The sequence below is a fragment of the Chlamydotis macqueenii genome, chromosome 3 (genome assembly GCF_036417535.1).
Source record: "Chlamydotis macqueenii isolate bChlMac1 chromosome 3, bChlMac1.mat, whole genome shotgun sequence".
Taxonomy (NCBI): Eukaryota; Metazoa; Chordata; class Aves; order Otidiformes; family Otididae; genus Chlamydotis; species Chlamydotis macqueenii.
In genome coordinates this window covers 66,226,908-66,244,696 of record NC_141558.1, presented here as the reverse complement: position 1 = coordinate 66,244,696, position 17,789 = coordinate 66,226,908, and the positions used below count along the sequence as shown (strand labels likewise).

General features: G+C 51.9%; 1 protein-coding gene across 2 annotated transcripts in view; it reads left to right on the top strand.

Annotated features, from left to right (window-relative positions):
- Positions 1–1,111: 1,111 nt before the first annotated feature.
- Positions 1,112–17,789, top strand: part of PPP2R5D (protein phosphatase 2 regulatory subunit B'delta) — a 31,660-nt gene continuing 14,982 nt past the window's right edge. Inside the window, exons 1-10 of one of the 2 annotated variants that reach the window (XM_086744286.1) lie at positions 1,112–1,208; positions 2,047–2,130; positions 8,801–9,017; positions 10,170–10,369; positions 10,774–10,884; positions 12,699–12,791; positions 13,300–13,430; positions 13,818–13,877; positions 14,560–14,668; positions 15,563–15,616. In XM_086744286.1, the coding sequence (XP_086600412.1) occupies positions 1,182–1,208; positions 2,047–2,130; positions 8,801–9,017; positions 10,170–10,369; positions 10,774–10,884; positions 12,699–12,791; positions 13,300–13,430; positions 13,818–13,877; positions 14,560–14,668; positions 15,563–15,616 (1,086 nt within the window). In that variant the 5' untranslated portion in view covers positions 1,112–1,181. Of the gene's footprint in view, positions 1,209–1,572; positions 1,609–2,046; positions 2,131–8,800; positions 9,018–10,169; positions 10,370–10,773; positions 10,885–12,698; positions 12,792–13,299; positions 13,431–13,817; positions 13,878–14,559; positions 14,669–15,562; positions 15,617–17,789 lie in introns of those variants that run through there. The other variant, XM_086744287.1, reaches the window with a different exon arrangement.

Sequence of the window (17,789 nt, the reverse complement as noted above, 5' to 3'; positions counted from 1 at the left end):
CCCTGTGCAGAGTGGCTGCACAGCACCGAGGACCCAGTATGGGTTTCCCAGTAGCAAGCACACAGGGCACACCACACAGGCTGCAAGCAAAAGCTTCACCTGCTCAAAGTCAGAGTGATCCTTACCACCAGCTTGGCTAAAGTGGAGCACTTGCACCTCTTGCAGCAGGCCAGCAGCCACCATCTTTAGCACGCTGACAGTAAGATTTTGACTGACCTTAGACCCGCTAGGCATGGCACGCCCTAATGGGGTGGCCCTTTGCTAGTGGGTCCTGTTCCATTCAGGTCCATGAACTCGAGAGCAGCTTGCTGCCTGCTGTCTGCTTTTCCCTCAAGTCAAACATTAGCCTGAAGGCAATGCCTGCAGGCTGTTGGAGGCCATCCTCCTACTGCCAGGACGCAGGGCCATCTGCCAACACGTTGTCCAAGTTGCCCCACGTGAGCAGGGAAGTGTCCTGGGACCCGTGGCCCAGGAAGAGCCTTCTCCATTGTCAGCGGGGGCACTGCTCTGGCTGCACTGGGCCTTGTGCTGCTCCCCTCTCCCCATCTCCATCTGTCCATCCACCAGCTTGCACTGACCCCATCGTTTCCACCGACACCCCTCCCCAACAGCCGTGCTTCGGCGCACCGACAAGCACCTGCCCCGCAAAGACGGGGCTGAGGCCGGATGGGGCTGAGGCCGGCTCGGGCTGCCCCCCTCGGTGAATGCAGGGACGAGCCGCGCAGGCCACGGCGGGAGAAGCAGATTGACCCCCGCCACCTCCGCTCCTGCCCTCCGGGAGTCGCCTGCACGCAGCCGAGAGCGCCGGACAGTGGCTCGACGCCTTCCCCTGCCGTGGCCTGGCTCCCGCAGGAACTCGCTTCCCTGTGAGGGAGCCCCGGGCGCCGCCAACCCACCCGCACCGGGCCGGACCACGAACCCGTTAGGCTGGCGGCGCTGCCCCGGAAGAGCCGCTCGCCCGCAGCCCCGCCCCGCCCCCGGGGGCGTGCCCGGCGCCCGTGCGCCGTTTGGCCAATAGGAAAAATCTGCTGCCCTGCGTCAGCGCCGCGCGGCGGTGGCGGAGGCTGTTGCTAGGCAGGCCGGCACGGCTGGCCCAATGGGAGCAGGGCGCTGCGGCCGGGCCTGGGCGCTGGCGGCGGCGGCGGCGGCGGGCGCGGAGCGGCTGGGGCCCGGCGCTCACCATGCCCTACAAGCTGAAGAAGGAGAAGGTGCGGCGGGCGGCGGCGGCGCCGGGGTGCCCCCGCGCGGCCCGGGCGCGGCCCGGTGATCGGCCGTCCGCTCCCGCCGCCCTGCCCGCCGCGGCCTTCCCTCGGCGCGGCCCTCGGGCGGGGGCGCGCACGGGACTGCGGACGGCAGGGGGCGGGGGCGCGTGCCCGGGGCGGGCGGGCGGGCGGGGTGGGTGGTGCAGGAGGGCGGCGGGGGCGCGCGCGGGCGCGCGCGCACGCCGGGCGGGGCGGCCGCCGGTACCGGTGCCCCCGCGCGATCCCGGCGGGGGAACGGGGGCTGCGGCCCGCCCCGCCCCGCCCCGCGCGCTCGGGCAGGCGGCAGGAGGTGGCGGGGGCCGCGGGGCACGGCCGCCCCTCCCCGGCGATGCCCCCGGTGGGGGAGGTATGGCCCCACCCGTGTCCCGGTGCCCCGCGGCCCGGCGCTGCCCGCAGGCAGGGTGGGGGCCCGGATCCGCCTTTGCCTCCGCCCGGTTGCGGGCGGGCCGGGCCGTTCGCGGCGGGGCTGTGGGTGCCCCGCACCTTGTAGCTCCCCGACGGGCAGCGGCTGGGCGGGCGCGGGGCCCTGTCACCCGGGGATGCTCGGCCGGGGTCAGCCTCCGGTAACGGGGCGAGAGGTGCCGGCAGCGCTCCCGCCGCCGGGGGAGTCGCTCAGGGTGCCCTTCTCCGGGGGAAAGGGCTGGGAGTGACCGCCCTGAAGCAGGGCTTGCTGCAGGGGTGGAGGTGGGCTGGGTCTGTGGTAGCGCACAGCCCAACTCTGCGAAGAGATGCTAAAATTCTGCACAGGGTGAAAGTTTCTCTGAACGCATTTTCATCATTTCAGGAGTCTCCAAAGTCTACCAAAAGCACCACAAAGCCTGGCGGCAGCAGTAGCGGAAAGGATGGTGGAGCAGAGAATTCGGAAGAGGTAAGGCTTTCACCTTGGATGCAGCGGTGTACGTGTGCAGCTCATCTTTGAAGAGGAATAACGTCTTTCATTCTAGCTACTTGGAGCTGCTCTACCAGATAACATATGTCACCGGGATCTTAAGGAATTAGAGAAGATGGTAGCAAAGACTAAAGTTAAGATGAAGTTAGTTCCCCTTGAAAGTTGGCCCAAGGGGAACAATGGCTGTGGAGGAGACAGGATGATTCTCGTACTCTACAGCCGTTCAAAAAGAGATTTGACACGAAGCTGACACGAGCGCTGCTTGCAGAGATGGGCAGAGCATGGTAAAATTGGCTGCAGAGAGGGAACAGCCACGGTTATCAAGGAGGAGGAAGCCTGACAGACAAGAGCAGCTTCCTTGTTCCTCTCAGAGCAAAGCGCAATAAACTCTGTTGTCACCTTGTGTCAGAGTGGGAGAGCAGTGTGAAGTGATAAAAAAGGAACACGTTGTTCTGAAGCATTTTCTGGGAGAGTAAGACTAGGAAATAATGGATAGGGCACCTGAAAGAATAGAGGTAAACTGCTAGAGATGAAATGGTTCTTTGGAAAACAGCCTTGTTGCTGAACACAGCATTACTCACAAGAAGGCACAGTCTGTATTCCCAGCTGCGCGGAGACTCTTTCGCTCTCGGTTTTGGTGTTGCCAAGCTAGATGTGTTAGGATGGCTTCAGCAGAACATGATAATATGATAAGCTGTGCTTAGAATTAGTGAAAACTTGGGTAAACTGGAACTTTTCTGGTTTGAGTTTGTCTGGCACTCGGACAGTGTGGTTGTGGATTTTAAGACTTGGCTCGGAAGAGCATTGTACATGTGTCCAAGGAAGCATGCACAATATCTGCATGTTGTTTTTTTTTTAATACTGCAGTTTGGCAAACAAGCTGTTCCACTTCCATGTCCATAGAAGCCGGTGTGCTCATGTCTTGTCTGGAACAGGTTGCACTTGTAATTCAGAGGATTAGGGATAGGAGACATGTAAGGCTAATGAAGACTAGGAAGAAATCTGTAGTACAGTGGGATGGTTGTAGTCACAATAAGGTTACTTTAGAGTCTCCTTCAAAGCATAGATCTGTGTTGCAGAGCCTCAGAAAATATCTCTGCTACTAGCCACTCGATTTCAAGGTCCAAGCCATGCTTATGCCTAACCTGTGGTGTGGCTGGCAAGGAATCAGTAGCTGAGTTTGTTTGCCTTGGAGCAGGTGGCAGTTTTGTAGATCCTCTTATTATATCCCATCCTAGTGTCGGCCTCTGCCCATTTTATTTTGTGCATACAGCTGCAAACAACTTTCTGGGAAAGCTGTCTGCAGACTCCAAGGAAGTGAGAGAACTCCTGCCTTGGCATCATGGAATCAGGCTTGCCTTTCATGTATTTGGCATTCTTTGTCTGCTGAGTTCACAGCTCTGGGAAGAGGAAGAAAAGCCTGGGTCTCACAGTGTGAGGGTGATGGATAGCCATCAAAGCAGAGCACTCTGATGTCCCCATCGAAATCAGCGGTGGGCTGCGGCACCGCTCTCCTGGTTACAAGTGGTGCCATAAGAAAGGAAGAATAGCGCAGGATACAAGCTTCCTTCTGTGACCTGAAATGGCACGTAATGTCTGGCTGTACCTGGATACAGAAGAACCTTAGAAGTGATGCGTCCAACCTTCCCTCCCACAAAACATAGCCAGCCACTTCCTCATACTCCAAATGAAATCCAGCCCTTCTTTAAGATGGAAGGCTGGGTTTCCTTTGATCATAGGAACAGAGAGCAGAGCAGAAAGGAGACACCTCTGCAATGTGCACTGCCACAGATCTCTTCTCCCTTTCCCTGTTGAGTTTGCAGTGAAGTTTGTTCTCTCTTGGTGCTTTACTGTTTCTGAACTGCTCTGCTGCAGAATGGAAGAGAGGTCTTTGCTTGATAAGAAGAAATGTATACCAGTTTGAATGCAATTTTCCTGCTCTTCAGGAAGCACAGAAAGGTATTTTGACTTTTGCATTGGGGGACCATGAGGGATTAGATAACATGCTGGGGGTGAGACTGCTTCCTCGTGTCAGAAGCGGGAGGGGGTTTGACTCGTGGAACACCATGCTTGGTGGGATTGATGGGCTGAGCTTAGCCCGGACGCCTCTGCTGCCGTTGTGAGTTTTGTGCCCTGTAAATTCCTCCATGGAGTTAGTGTTGGTTGGTTGCCTTTTCTAGAGTGAAAGTTGTGTGCACCAAAGAGAATTTTCTTTTTTCTTCAAGTCTTGATAGGTGCTTAATGGGCTTGCAGCAGGAGAGCAGCCTTTGGGCAGCCCTCTTCCAGCATGCGCTTTCATCTCTCATACCGTGCTCCAAGGAGCTGGGGAGGACTCAGCCCTAATTTACTCTGGTACCAGAAAGTTGTGACTTGTTTTGCAGGCAAGTTGTCTGGCTGGTGGAATGAGTAAAGCTTCTTGAAGAGCAGCTCTTTTTTGACAGACCTGAGCAAGTGCAGCGGATGAGGACCTCCTGTGGGGATCTCTGTGGAGGGAGGGAGATGAAGAGAGTAGGAGTCAGTCCAGAAACCCTTGAGCATAGTGCTTTGTTCTCTGCAGCGAAGGAGCCTTTAGTGGAGCTGATCTGGGAGGGCAGATATGTTCAAAAGCAGACACATCCCCACAAGAAAAGGCAAGTGTCTGAGTTCCCTCATAAGTACAGGAGTAGTGCAGTGCTCTTTCAGATGCCCATCTTGGGGTGAAGCTATCTGAGGTGACGAGCTAGCAGAGCTTAGCTAGCTCCTGGCTTTGAGGGGGCAGTTTGCTCAGGAAGAGACAGCAGAGTGGAGGAAAACACGAGAGCAGAGAGTAGGAAATAAAAGGTTTGTTTAGTTCATTCCATCTGGAACATGATGAAGATATGAATGGAGAGAATTTCTGCATGGCTATTTAAGGAGAAAAAAGAAATAATGTCAGAGACCAAGGCCATGTTAAATGAGAGGATGAGAAAGAGCTACTCCTCCTGGCCTGAAAGACTGGGAGAGGCAGCTGGGTGGGGAAGAGAGTTAACGACCTGGAAGTGGGAGCAGGGATTAGCAGCAAAAGTGAAGAGGAGAGAGGAGGTGCTCTGCAGCCTCGGGGGCAGCTTGGAGCCTGGTTGGTGAGATTTGCAGCTCTGGGAGAGGGTGCTCCTTTTCACTGAGCTGCTGTATTACGTGTTTTGCAGATATCTCCATGGGGCTCGTTACTGCAGCCTGGAGTTCATTATTCAGAGACAGGCGTTACAGTGTGTTGATGTTACTTCTGAGGCAGAGAGCTTGATTTTAATAGGGAAGCTGTGTAACAGCAGACAAAGAGAGCAGGTACTGACTTGAGGGATGGGAAGGGAAGAGTCATCTGAGGAGGAGGAGCTGAGAGCAGATCTGGGCTGAGAAGCTTAGCGAGCGGGGGATGCTCAAGGGACCAGTGAGGCAGAAGGGCTTACTGAGTGGCGATGCACCCAGCCGCGGTAGGAGTGCCTGCAGAGGTGAGGTCATGCATGGGTAGGAGAGCGGAGGAGAAGCTGGCACAGCTCTGGGTGGCTGGGGGAGGAGGGTCCCTGTCTCTGGGAGCCCGGGATGAAGAGAAATGGCGCAGAGCAAGCCCAGGGCCTGGGGCTCATTGACTTGTGCAGGCAAGTTCCTAGCAAGGAGGAGAGGTGGTGGGAACCAGCGAGGAGGAAGTGCTACAAGGCCAGGGAGCCTGTGCTTGGGGGAGTGTGAGTGGGGTTGCAGTTGGGGCTGGCCTGTCCTGTTGGCATGAGTAGCCACTCCACCACAGCGAGGAAGGTGGGGCTGCCGCACCGCGCTTGGGCGAACAGCTTTGTACTGTTCTCTGGTCTCCTCAGCATATGCAGATTAACAGCTGCTGGCAAACGGTGTCTCTCAAGCAGCTGGCTTTGCCGTGGTGGTGTGAGCCCTGCGTGTCAAGGAGGGGCTGAGCCTGATCACGTAGATGTGTGCCTGCAACCCTGAAGTGGTCTGCTGTTATGGATGTCAGGGAAACAGTCTGTGAGGTTGATACCTGTGCATTAAGAGAAAAGCTTTCAGTTTTGGCAGTCTGCTGTGCTTTCAGAGATGGAAACTTCAGAGCAGAAAGCATTAGGAAACTTAAAACGAGCTGCTTCTGATTCATGTGGACAAGGTAGGAGGTGCTGAAAGCGGAAGGACAGCAGGCTTGCCGTAGGAAACACCTCTTGAAAGCAAATATTCAGTTTGATGCCGGAAAGTACATATAGAAGCAATCTGTCCTAAAACCCTCTGAGCACTGCAGCATAAGAGTGTATCTGATCACCCCATCATCGTATTTTCTTTAGCAAACTCAATTGTGTGATTTTTGCATATGTGTATGGCTGTTTCTTAAATAACTAGCAGCTAAACCTGAAGCTGTGTTTTGTCTCTCTTCGTGCCAGCTGTTGAAGACTGTAGAAGCTGGTGGCGGTATCCATAGGCACACCTATGGGTGTGCATAGGCATGTCCCATCAGCTAGGAGGACCCACATGTCCTGCTTCCCTCAGTGTTATCTGATGCATCTCGTTTTTCTCTCTATACCATCTTTTCTCCACAGTGGCTCAGCAGTCAGATATTGCCCTTCTTTCCTGTGAAAGGAGAGTGATGCAGAGTAGAGGACTTGCCTTCCCAAAAGCATCTGGACAACATCTGAGTGGCTTGTGCTGCCCTGATACCCAAATATTCAGGGTGAGAAATTAACTTCTCGCTCTTGGAAGGCTGCCAGCAAGGATTCAGCCTGACTCCACTGAGGAGAGACCACTGCTCATTATAAGTTGCCTCCAATTTGTAGTCTGGGCCTGCTTTGTCTGGCAGAACCAGCTGTTTTCATCACAAGCTCATCTTGCTTCCTCCTCTCATTGTGGGACAGTGCTGCTTCATGAAAAGAATCAGATCAAGTCTAAACTGAAGAGAGTTCCAATCTTATCTCCCCCCACTTTGGCTTGAAGCTGAGTTTGAAACAGAACCACTTAAGATTTCCTTCAAGCAGAGCCAGACCAGAACCAAAATATTTCTGATTTCTGGTTCAAAGTAATGGCCTGACAAAACAAATGGTGTTCCGTGTTGGGCACTGTTCTTCACAGGGAGTCTTTGCACTTGCTCTACAGTTCCTAACCTGTAGAGCAGTGTATCCCTGTAGGTAGCTTTCCCTGTTCCTACCTCGCTGCCTCCCCACATGCTGTGGGTGCAGTAACTCTTGCTGTTGCACTGTGGTGCTGTGCTGCACTTCTTTGGAAACCATCAGGACTTAATTCAGGGTAGGGACTGCCTGCCTTGGGTAAGCTGCCGATCAGCTTCTCCTCACAGGAACAGATTGGCCATACCTCACTTGGAGGAGAGCTCTGATGAGCTTTTGCACTGCTGGTGCTTTCTCTCAAAATCCTGCTGATCAGTGTGTTTGTAGCGCTGTTTTGTATGCGTCAGCTGGGAGTTTATGGGGAAAGGAGGGGGTGATGTCCAAGGATTCTACCCACCTCTGCTCCCCATCCATTGCACTATCCCTGTTGTATCCTAAACACATTTACCCTGCAGCTCCTTGGCTTCATGTGCCAGCAGGAATGAGGTGGCAGAGCTGAGGAAGGGTGCATTGCTGGGCTCACACAGCAGAGCCAGAGTAGGCTGAGTGCTGTCTCCAGCTGAGCCCTCTGCTATAGGCTTGCTGGCGGGATGTTGCCCTCTTCCATATTAGGATTTCCATGGGCTGGGTCAGTGTGGTGTTAAAGGGTCAGTTATTGAGCCATTATGGCCCAAGTGGGACTTGAACCAGCAGAGCTTCAGCAAGGTCAGAACAGAGCTGAGCTGAGCTGAGCAAGCACTGGCTTGAGTTCCTGGTCACCTGATAAAAATAAGAAAGGGCCCCTGTAAGTGCTATATAACAAGCATGAAGTGGAGAGGATGTCTGCTGGAGGAAAGTGCAGGCAAAGAGTTTGTGTGGCTAAAATGGGTGATGTGGAAAAAGCAAATCGGCAGGAGAAGTCTAGACAGCAGTGAGGCTGAGACAAGGCGGAGATGGAGGGAGCAGCCAGGATGGGCTGGGAAAGCCCACAGCCTGGGCCCTAAGGTTTGAGTATGGCCCATGGGATTTGTAGACTAGCTCCTGGTCTATGGATGCAGCAATGATTTTCGTGGTCTTCACTGTTGCCTTTCCAGGGCTGTCACGTCTGCTCTGTACTACACGCTGCTTTGCTTTTTCCTAGGTTGTTCCCTGAACAAGGGTAAGAGAGCAACTTGCTGGTTTTCAAAACTTGTTTGCTGTGTGCTGTACAGAGTGCTGTAATCAGAGGCAGCGGCACACTGAGATTTCTGCTTGGACCACGGAAAATTCTTATTTCTGCTTTTTTGTTTTAACAAACTCCTGTAACGTGTTGCAAGACATGGCTTTGCTTTCCATATCCCTAGCACCCGGTGCGCCAAGAGACTCTAATGTCTTTGTGATACCTCGCAGATATGAGTGAAGCTGATGCTTGCTTTGCAGGTACAGTGCAAATGCAACCAGCTGGTCTAGAGCCCTGCAGGACTGGGTGAGATGCACTGAGTTGCAAGTGCAACAGTGAAAAACGTGCCCAGTTTCTTCAGTCCAAGAAGATGCTGACAGTGTCTGGTTGCTTGTGAGGCTTGTAGATAAAAGCTTATGAGTTGTTTTACTCTGTTCTCCCTCATCAGGCCCAGCAGCCTCAGCAGCAGCCACAGCCACAGCAGCAGCAGCAGCAGCAGACAACTTCAAATAAGCGGCCCAGTAACAGTGCTCCCCCACCAACCCAGCTGAATAAGATTAAGTACTCGGGGGGACCCCAGATTGTGAAGAAGGAGCGCCGCCACAGCTCTTCTCGCTTCAATCTGAGCAAAAACCGGGAACTGCAAAAGCTCCCAGCCCTTAAAGGTGAGGAAGCTGTAAGGTGGGAGTGACCTACATGATAAGCTGTGCCTTCTGCAGGCAGAGTGCGGTGGTGTAAAGGCTCTTCCCAAAGCGACACTGGCAGTGTCCTGCTAACCTTCTGCGGGCAGTGCAGCAGGGATGGCTCTGGGAAAGGTGCTTGGCTTGGCAGCAGGTTGAGAATTGATAGATAGCCTAAAAGAAAAGGAAGATACTCAATGCAAACTTCAGTACCTACCCTTCCATTTGAACTTATTTAAACCCTTGTGCTTAAATGTACTTAGGACTGCCTCAGATTTTGCAGGTTGTGCAGATAGGCGGTGAAGTGCAGAGACCTTGGTGCAGACTGCTCTTGGTTCCTAGAGCCACTGGTTACTGGGAGAGGACCAGGCCTCCTCCTCCTTGTTTTTCCATTGCAAATTGTGGTAGTGCTATTGCATTAGGGCAATTACCCAGCATTAGCAGTTAGTCTACATAATGGTGCAATTAAACATGACTTAAGCGTGGACAAGGAGAAAGCGTTTTCAGCAGTCACTCAGCCAGACCCGTTGCTGACATTGCTCACAGAAACAGGCAATCCTTTTAGGAAGAGAGACTGCCTTGCAGCTCAGCAGCCGTTCTGCAAGCAAAAGGTCAGTTTGCCTGATGGGCCCTAGCAGTGCCTAGTTTCCAGTGGCAACGTACCAAGAAGAGAATGCTGTTAATATATGGCCTCTGCCACCTTAGCCCCTCTCTTCTGGGCTGCTCTCTGGGAGGAGGGTTAGCATACAGTGTGCTCCCTTTGTGGCTGTGGGGTGCAGGGCATGGGTGTCACTGGTCTGTAATGGGAGCTAGTGAAGTGAATTCCTTTTCCAGTGTACCTTTTACTGGGAAGGGATCGATGCTTATCAGATCAGAAACCACTACCATGCTTGAAATCACCTTACGGGGTAGTTGCTCCAGAGGCCTTGCAATCTCTCTGCCTCCATTGTCCCACCTCCATAGGGCGGAGTGGGATAACAGGGATACACTGCGTCTCCCTCTGCCCCGGCAGGTTCAAGGAGGACTGTGATGGGGGCAGGGAATGCAGGACAGGGAGCAAACCACACTGATACTTGGACAAACCAGGAAGATGTCCTGCCGATCTCTAAGGACAGACGTCTCTGCTTTCTCTGACAGATGCTCCTCCACATGAACGAGAAGAGCTTTTCATCCAGAAGCTGCGGCAGTGCTGCGTGCTTTTTGACTTCATCTCTGATCCCCTCAGTGACCTGAAGTTCAAGGAGGTGAAGCGAGCAGGTCTCAATGAGATGGTGGAATACATCACGCACAACCGTGACGTTGTCACTGAGGCCATCTATCCTGAAGCTGTTATCATGGTAGGGCGTGGGGCCAGTGTATGCTTGTGTGCCAAAGAAATGAGGGCTGTTCAGAAGCATGGTGGGCTGGCGGGGAATAGGCATTTGTCAGACAAGAGGGTGACCCCAGTCCTACCCATCCCTTATTACCTGCCCACCCCCAGAAAGAGAAGAAGGGCGAGGAGGGGTGAGGGGGAGGCAGTGACAGTGCCTGGTGTAGGGAGAGGTGGAAGCTCTTGTCCCTGGCACAGGCTGCACTTGTGGAGTTCGTATACAGACTGTAACCCTGCAGCCTCGGGAGGGATTTCTTTGTGGGCACAGCTATGGCAAATTACAATGTGTTGCTCTGCTATGAGGGATTTGCTATGGGGAAGGCCATCATGAGGTGCAGGGATGTCATTCATAAATCTTTTCACTCGCCCCAGTTTTCAGTTAACCTCTTCCGGACACTCCCGCCATCATCCAATCCCACAGGCGCGGAGTTTGACCCTGAGGAAGATGAACCTACATTAGAAGCTGCCTGGCCACACCTTCAGGTGAGGAGGAGTGGGGGATATAGATCTCGTGAATTTATCTCCAGGAAGTTGAGAGTCCATGGGGTGCTGGAGCCTGGCAGCCCTGCTGCTGGCTGCTTCCCCAGCCTGTGAAGGTTGCTGATGTGGAGACAGGGAGAGACCAGGCCTGCCACTCGTGGGTCAGAGGTGGCTTGTACACAATGCTGGTAGCAGAGGTGTCCTGGAAACAGGCTGATGGCTTTGTGCAACATTCACCTGCAGATGGCTGTAGTCCCACGTGGCCCTGAGATAAGGCTGGGAGTGAACACTTTACTGGGAATGAGGGAGTTGTGCTGTATTGCCTATGTAAGAAGCAATTCCCAGCAGTGTTAAGGTCCCTCCTGAAGGCTCAACAGCCCTCATCCTTTGGGCTTCAGCAGCATTGGCGGCAGCACCCCTGTCTGCTTCAGTGCTTCTCTCCTTGCCTAGCTCCCTGGGAGAAACATGGAGGAAGAGGACTACTTGGTGCCAAAACAAAGCCTGTGCTGGCACCTGGCACTTGCTGACGTGTCTCCAGTATGCTGGATGCAATTTAGTTTATTTATCTAGGAGCAAACTTTTGACCAGAAGAGACAAAGAATTGCAGGGAGGAAAAGGCAAAGAGAGCCAAGGATCTCTTCATCAGGCTGTGTGTCCTGGGAAATAGATTTTAAGACAAACTGGGTGAAAGGAGTTGTGAAAGCAACAGTGAGCATGGTTTAGCAGAGCTCAGCAGTGGAAGTCGGGAGATAAGCTTATGGGGGTCTTCCCCAGCGCTTGCACTGGACACGTTGTCAAGCAGACAAAGGCAGAACAAGAACCAGGCACTGCAGAATGAAGCAGAAAATGCAGAGAGGAAATAAGGTGCAGTTCTGCAGCAGTGGTTAATCGCTTCTCACTGCTGCGGTTGACATGGGGATGTGAGCGTCAATAGAAATGGCATGTCCTCAGCACCAGAGTGCTATGATTGCTCGTTTCTCAGAGTTAAATCAGCAGCAGCGACAATAAATTTGTGGCAAGCGTGTGCTGAATTTTTTCATCATCACATCATTTTTTTCTGTGCTACTGTCCTTGGCAGCTAGGCCCTGCCTGTGTGTCGGTGGCTCCATAGCTCCTTCAACTCCAGAGTCAGACCTTTGAGATGCAGTGCTCTTGTTTGGCCTTGTCGCCTCTCAGAAGCACTAGGCAGGGTCAGCTCTGGAATGGACTTGTCCCTCTAGGAGGACAGCAGGACTAGAACTTGCTGTTTTGGCACTGACAGCCTTCTCAAATCAAGCTGCCCTTTGTTGTCCAAGTGGGACACAGCATGCAGCTTGCGTGGCTTAGTGGGGCCAAGCCAGTCTGGAGTCAGTCCCCAGGAGGCAGAGGACACAACATGTTTTTTGGGGTCTGTTTCATTTCTTTGCTTTTCTGTTCTTGCTTGGTGTGTCTCAAGGGCTTCCAGTGAAGCCTGTGCCTTTGGCATGTCCTCTGGAGGTTTCTGTTCTCTGTAGAGACTTGGGCTGAAGGTGGGAGAAGAGTTTCCCAGGCTAGTGTCTTTATCTGAGTAGGTGGCTGTTGTCTTTGATGAAACTTGAGGTGATGAGACCTCATGCAGACTTGGGCAGTTATGTGCCACCGTGCCCATCAGAGCAAGGGAAGCTGAGCTGATCCCACTGGATGGGGAAACACAGGTTCCTATGTTTTCTGTGTTCCCATTCAGGCTTCCCAGCCTTTCCCTGAATCCTTAAGGAGAAGGAAAACATTTAAAATATGAAGTAAACACTGGTGAGAGGATGGAGGAGATTTCTAAGTGTTCTCTCCTTCTCCCCCAACAGCTGGTGTATGAGTTCTTCCTCCGATTCCTGGAATCACCTGACTTCCAACCAAATGTAGCCAAGAAATACATTGACCAGAAGTTTGTACTATCTGTAAGTATTCATTGCCCCTGCCACTGTGCACCACCTTTATGAAGAACATACAGCAGATTTTGGTCAAGGTGTTATGCAGACAGTCCAGCTTTGTCAACAGGTGCTTGGTGATGTGGGCTTTCTTTTTTCCTGTGTCTAGTCTTGAATTAGCAGATAGAATTCTCTGTGCAGGGCAAGAGTGTGTGTGAGCTGTAGTCCCTGAAACTCCTCACTCTTTGTACAGGTGGAGAAGGGCACAGGGGGCCTTGCAGGGGAAACGTGGGGACATGCAGCTTTGTAAAGTGTGCAGACCATCACTGTGCTTCAGGAGACGAAAGAGGTGCTGATGGTTCCAGCTTGTGACTAGGAGGCTGCATGTTTCAGGAAAGTGACCACTGTGCTCAGGGTGCTGAAAGAATGACCCAGCTGAAGGAGCCACTTTTGTCAAGCCAGAGCACTGCCCACTGTTGCTGGTAAATTTATCCAGACAGGCAGTATGCAGACACTGACTGAATTTCTCTCCCCACAGCTGCTGGATCTTTTTGACAGTGAAGACCCCAGAGAACGAGACTTCCTAAAGACTATTCTGCACAGGATCTATGGGAAGTTCCTGGGTCTGCGAGCATATGTGAGGCGGCAGATCAACAATATATTTTACAGGTGAGGTGCTTCTTAGTGCCACTGGCCTAGTGAATGAGTGGGACAATCCAGTGAGATAAATTTGGTGCACTAGGCTGTGATTCTAATCCAGACTGTGTTTAGCTGAGTGACTCAGTTATGTCACACTGCTTTGGTAGGGATAGCATTCACCTGTGCTTAAGAGCAGTGAGGATGTGATAGCACTATCTTCAGTGCATATAGCAAGTGTTTGGGACCTGTGAGCTTTAGCTGATCTAGGGGCCATGAATTTAATTGCTTCTGTTTCTTGCCCTGTCACCTTGGAGTTCGGTTATTTGCTAGGAAATGCCTGTCTCCAGTGTTTTTCCTTCCTTTTGCTTATCAGATTGGATCCAGTGTTTGGTAATGACCTCTCATTCTTCTCTTTAGGTTCATCTATGAAACAGAGCACCACAATGGGATTGCAGAGCTGCTGGAGATCCTGGGAAGGTAAAGGACACTTTTGAAAGCCCCAGAGAGCCTATAGTGAGTGAGACCTCCCGGCCCAGCCTGCTGAGTGAGCTAGCAGTGCCTTCCTTCGGCAGTTCTTGTAGGAGCCACCTCCTCCAGAGAATCTCAGTCTGGCAAAGCACACAATACTCTCTAGCCTGCTGATAAAAACCGTAGTAGCCTTCTCTTCCCCAGATTTGTCTCTCATTCTGAGTTTGAGTCCAGTCGCACTTGCTGTCTTGCCTCAGCAGGCAGTAAAAGGGAAGAGTTCCTCACAGCCCTGAAAAGCCTTAGCAGCGGGCAGCCTTCTCCATGGCTTCAATTGCCCTTCTGTTTGCAGCCCTCTCTTATGCTGCCATCCTTCTGTAAAGTACAAGCCTCGAGGACTGGGGTGCCTCTGTGCTGGCCTTCCCCAGAGGTTCTGTTTAAGTGTGTGTGGGCTCAGCCTGGCACAGGACAGAACAGAGCCCAGGCTCCATCAGAGGTGTTTCACTGCCGTGCCTGCTGAGGAAACTCTCACTGAGCGTGGTATGCAGGTTGGGCCTCAGCAACCACACTTTTTCTGGTGAGTGCTTTCTCAAGTGACTAATAAGAGCTAGGGCAAGCCACTGATTCTTTTGAGGTGAGGAATACTGTATTTCTGCCGGGTGAAGATGTCTACAGGACTTTTGTTTCTTCTCAGCATAATCAATGGGTTTGCTTTGCCTCTGAAGGAAGAGCACAAGATGTTCCTCATCAGGGTCTTGTTACCCCTGCATAAGGTGAAGTCTCTCAGTGTCTACCACCCACAGGTAAGAAGTGCTTCAAGTTCCCAGGGCAGAATGTCATTATTGAAAAAGCCATTGTTTGGGCTTCCTTATAGCTATTCACTGGGCTGCATTACTGTGTTGTACAAAGTTCTTGCTGTAAGATGTCTTGGGCTCTGCGCTAGTTCCTTACTGCAGTGATTTGTCCCAGCCTTGTGGTGCCTGGGCCTGTGTTTATATGTGTGTGCTTTTTGCCACTGGCTGATAGCAAGATATCCTGACATTTCCTGCTGACTTAATGCTGTGGCCTGCTTTGTCTTTCTGTGCTGGAATTTTGTGAAATATTGGGGCCCTGCTGAAACAAGAGAGGTAAAATTCCGAGCTGCAGTTATCAGCCTATGTGTGTCGTGTGTCAGGTGTTAATTACCACTGAGATGTGCAGAGAAATCAGTGTGCTGGACTTCTAGGCTTGTATGGAGATTCATTTCTTGCAATTTAGAATACATAATAGAAGAGTAGAGAAGATCAGGACTCAGGCTAGGAACTGAAAAAGTATGGGTACTGAGCAGTGATGTCTGTTCTTCCAGCCTTGTTTTTATGGGGCAGGGCTTTATGATAGTCAGGTTTGTTCCTTCCCATGTGTGCAGCTGTGCTTACATTTGAATGTGTTACCTGCAGACTGCTCTAGGTGGCTCAGGTTTTATCCTTTATGCTGCACGAACGTCCTGAGCTGAGGCCCTGCCTGCTTGGTCTTAGAGCCTTCACTTGCTGTCAGAAGACCTGGGTTCATTTGGAGCTGCAACTGTCTGCTCGTCACACATGCTGTGGAGGGCATAATGTGACTTCCAGATGAGGGTGGTGGTGGCACTTTAATCTCCAGTACACTTGAGTAAACTCTAATCTTACCATGGTTTTGTTTCGTTTTTTTTTTTCCTGCAGTTGGCATACTGTGTTGTACAGTTCTTGGAGAAAGACAGCAGCTTGACAGAGCCAGTGAGTAACCTTGCTTAACCTTTGTGTGTCATTCATCCCAAAAAAGCTTCACGCTTCCTTAGAGTACAGCAAAGGTGAAAAAAGGGTAAAGAGACTGGGAGTGAACTAGATTGTTTACTGGGTTTGCCTGATACCCTGTGGGCAGAAGGGGCTGTGCTGCTCATGTGCAAGCCTTTAGCGTTCTCTCTTGAAAGCTTCAGGAAGGTGGGCTGTAGTCTTCCTTTGTGCTTCAGATGTTGTTGTAGCAGAAGCAACACTATACCAGGCTGTCCTTTCAGGGCAGAGCTTTCAGCTACTGACAGATGCTGCAGAGACAAAACACATGGCCATCTGGTATCTGACAGAACCAGCATGAGCTCACGGTGGCCCTGAAATAGTAAGAGTTCACTCCAGACTGTCAAGAGTTGGCTGAAGAACTGTGAGGATGAGGTTAGGAACCTGGAACACAAAGGTCTACTTGGGCAAGCCACTGTTCCTTGATGAAAGTATTCTCCTTCCTGCTCTGGCATCAGTTTGCTGCCTCCGTAGCGTTAAGTGACATTGTAGACACTTCGCCTTCGGGGTGTAGTGCTGGGAAACAGCAGGTTCTAAAACGTGTGAGCAGTGTAGTGGGGACCTCACATATTCCAGCTACTGACTGCGCAGACCTGCAGTGTTAACCAGGCTATATGCCGGCTTGGCAGAGGGTGCAAGCAGGAGACAAGTGTTCCTCCACCCACTGCAGGCCAGGAAACGTCTTCTACAGAGCTGAGCTTCACAGCCTCAAAACAGCAGATGGTCAAAGAACGTATGCTTGTGTCATTGTAGCAAGGAGCACCAGAAAGTGTGAGCATTTTAATGACTAACACTGGCTGAGGTCGTTTTGTTCTCTGGTTGAAATGTGTGCATTCATGGTGAGCCTGACTGTGCTTGGTGGAAGCCGGTCAGCTCTTGTCAGCTTTCTGGCTCCTCAGCTCTGACACCAGCAGTGCTGAAGCAGACCTCCCAGCTTTTTCTTTGATGTAGATCCTCCATTTCCTGTGTTCCCAAAAGCCTGCTCTGAAACAAAGTGCATAAAGTAGCTTCCTGATCGTACTGAGTACTTCCTGTGGCTGACATCCAGCCCAACAGCCTCCTGCCAAAGCACTTACTGTAGGGTGAGGGAGAAGAGAGAAATAGAAATTTGGCAATATTTCCCAGATTCATTTTGCAGCTTATTCAAATAGTAAAGCTCCATAGCTCGTCACTGCTTCCTGGGTAGTGGGTTAGCGGCCCCTGGATTAGAGACCCGAGTCTGGTTTGGAGCTTGGGGAAAGCAGTGGGATGACCCAATTTCATTACCTTCGGTGGGTGTTGCAGTGAGTCTCAACCAGACATACCAAGGCCATACTGCCACAGGTTGTGTCCTCTTGAAGCATCCTGCTTGTGAGGGTTTTGAATAGACTCCTGAGAAGACTGGGGTTATTGAAGTCTTGAAGAATTACAGGGCTTGTGCATGAGCAAGGCTCTGAATGCACTAGGAGATGTTGCCACCAGTGCTGGAAGGAAGCCATCACTCACTAGGTCCACACTTGCTTAGAGTGGGCCTCCCAGAACCTTGCTTAGTAAAGCTTGACATGGTGGCTCTTGCGTTAACAGCAGCCTGGACGACTGCCAGGTGAGCAAGACCTCAGATGTGCTCAGTAATAGCAAAGACAGACTCGACACACCTTGCACCGCCTTAGCTGTAGGAGAAATGTCTGAGTCACTGAAGCTAGCTTTGCCTGAATGGCAGACCTGTGTGATGACAAACACCAAGGATACCAAACTGTTGGCTTCTCAAGTCTCGAGCTGGTGGGAACATAATGCTCAGATGTTTCTAATCTTGCTTTTGCATTGCACACTACTGTCCCTTCACTGCTGTGAACTTCCTCTCGAGTGCTGGCTTCAGGATCAGGTTGCTGCAGTACACAGAGTTTGAAAGAGCAGCTCCTGCCATCAGCTGTGTGTGCATTTAGTGCCCACAGAGTTAGCGTTTCTGTAAATGCCGTGCCAGTGGCTCCAACGGAGTGAAGATCTACAGGGTCTTGGATCCCGCCTTTGACCTTGTCTAGAAGCAGATGGGCAGGGAAGGAGGCAGTATTAAAAATAAATAAATAAAATCAAGCGGAATACAGCCCTTCCCCTAGCATATTCTTCCTATATCTTGTAAGCA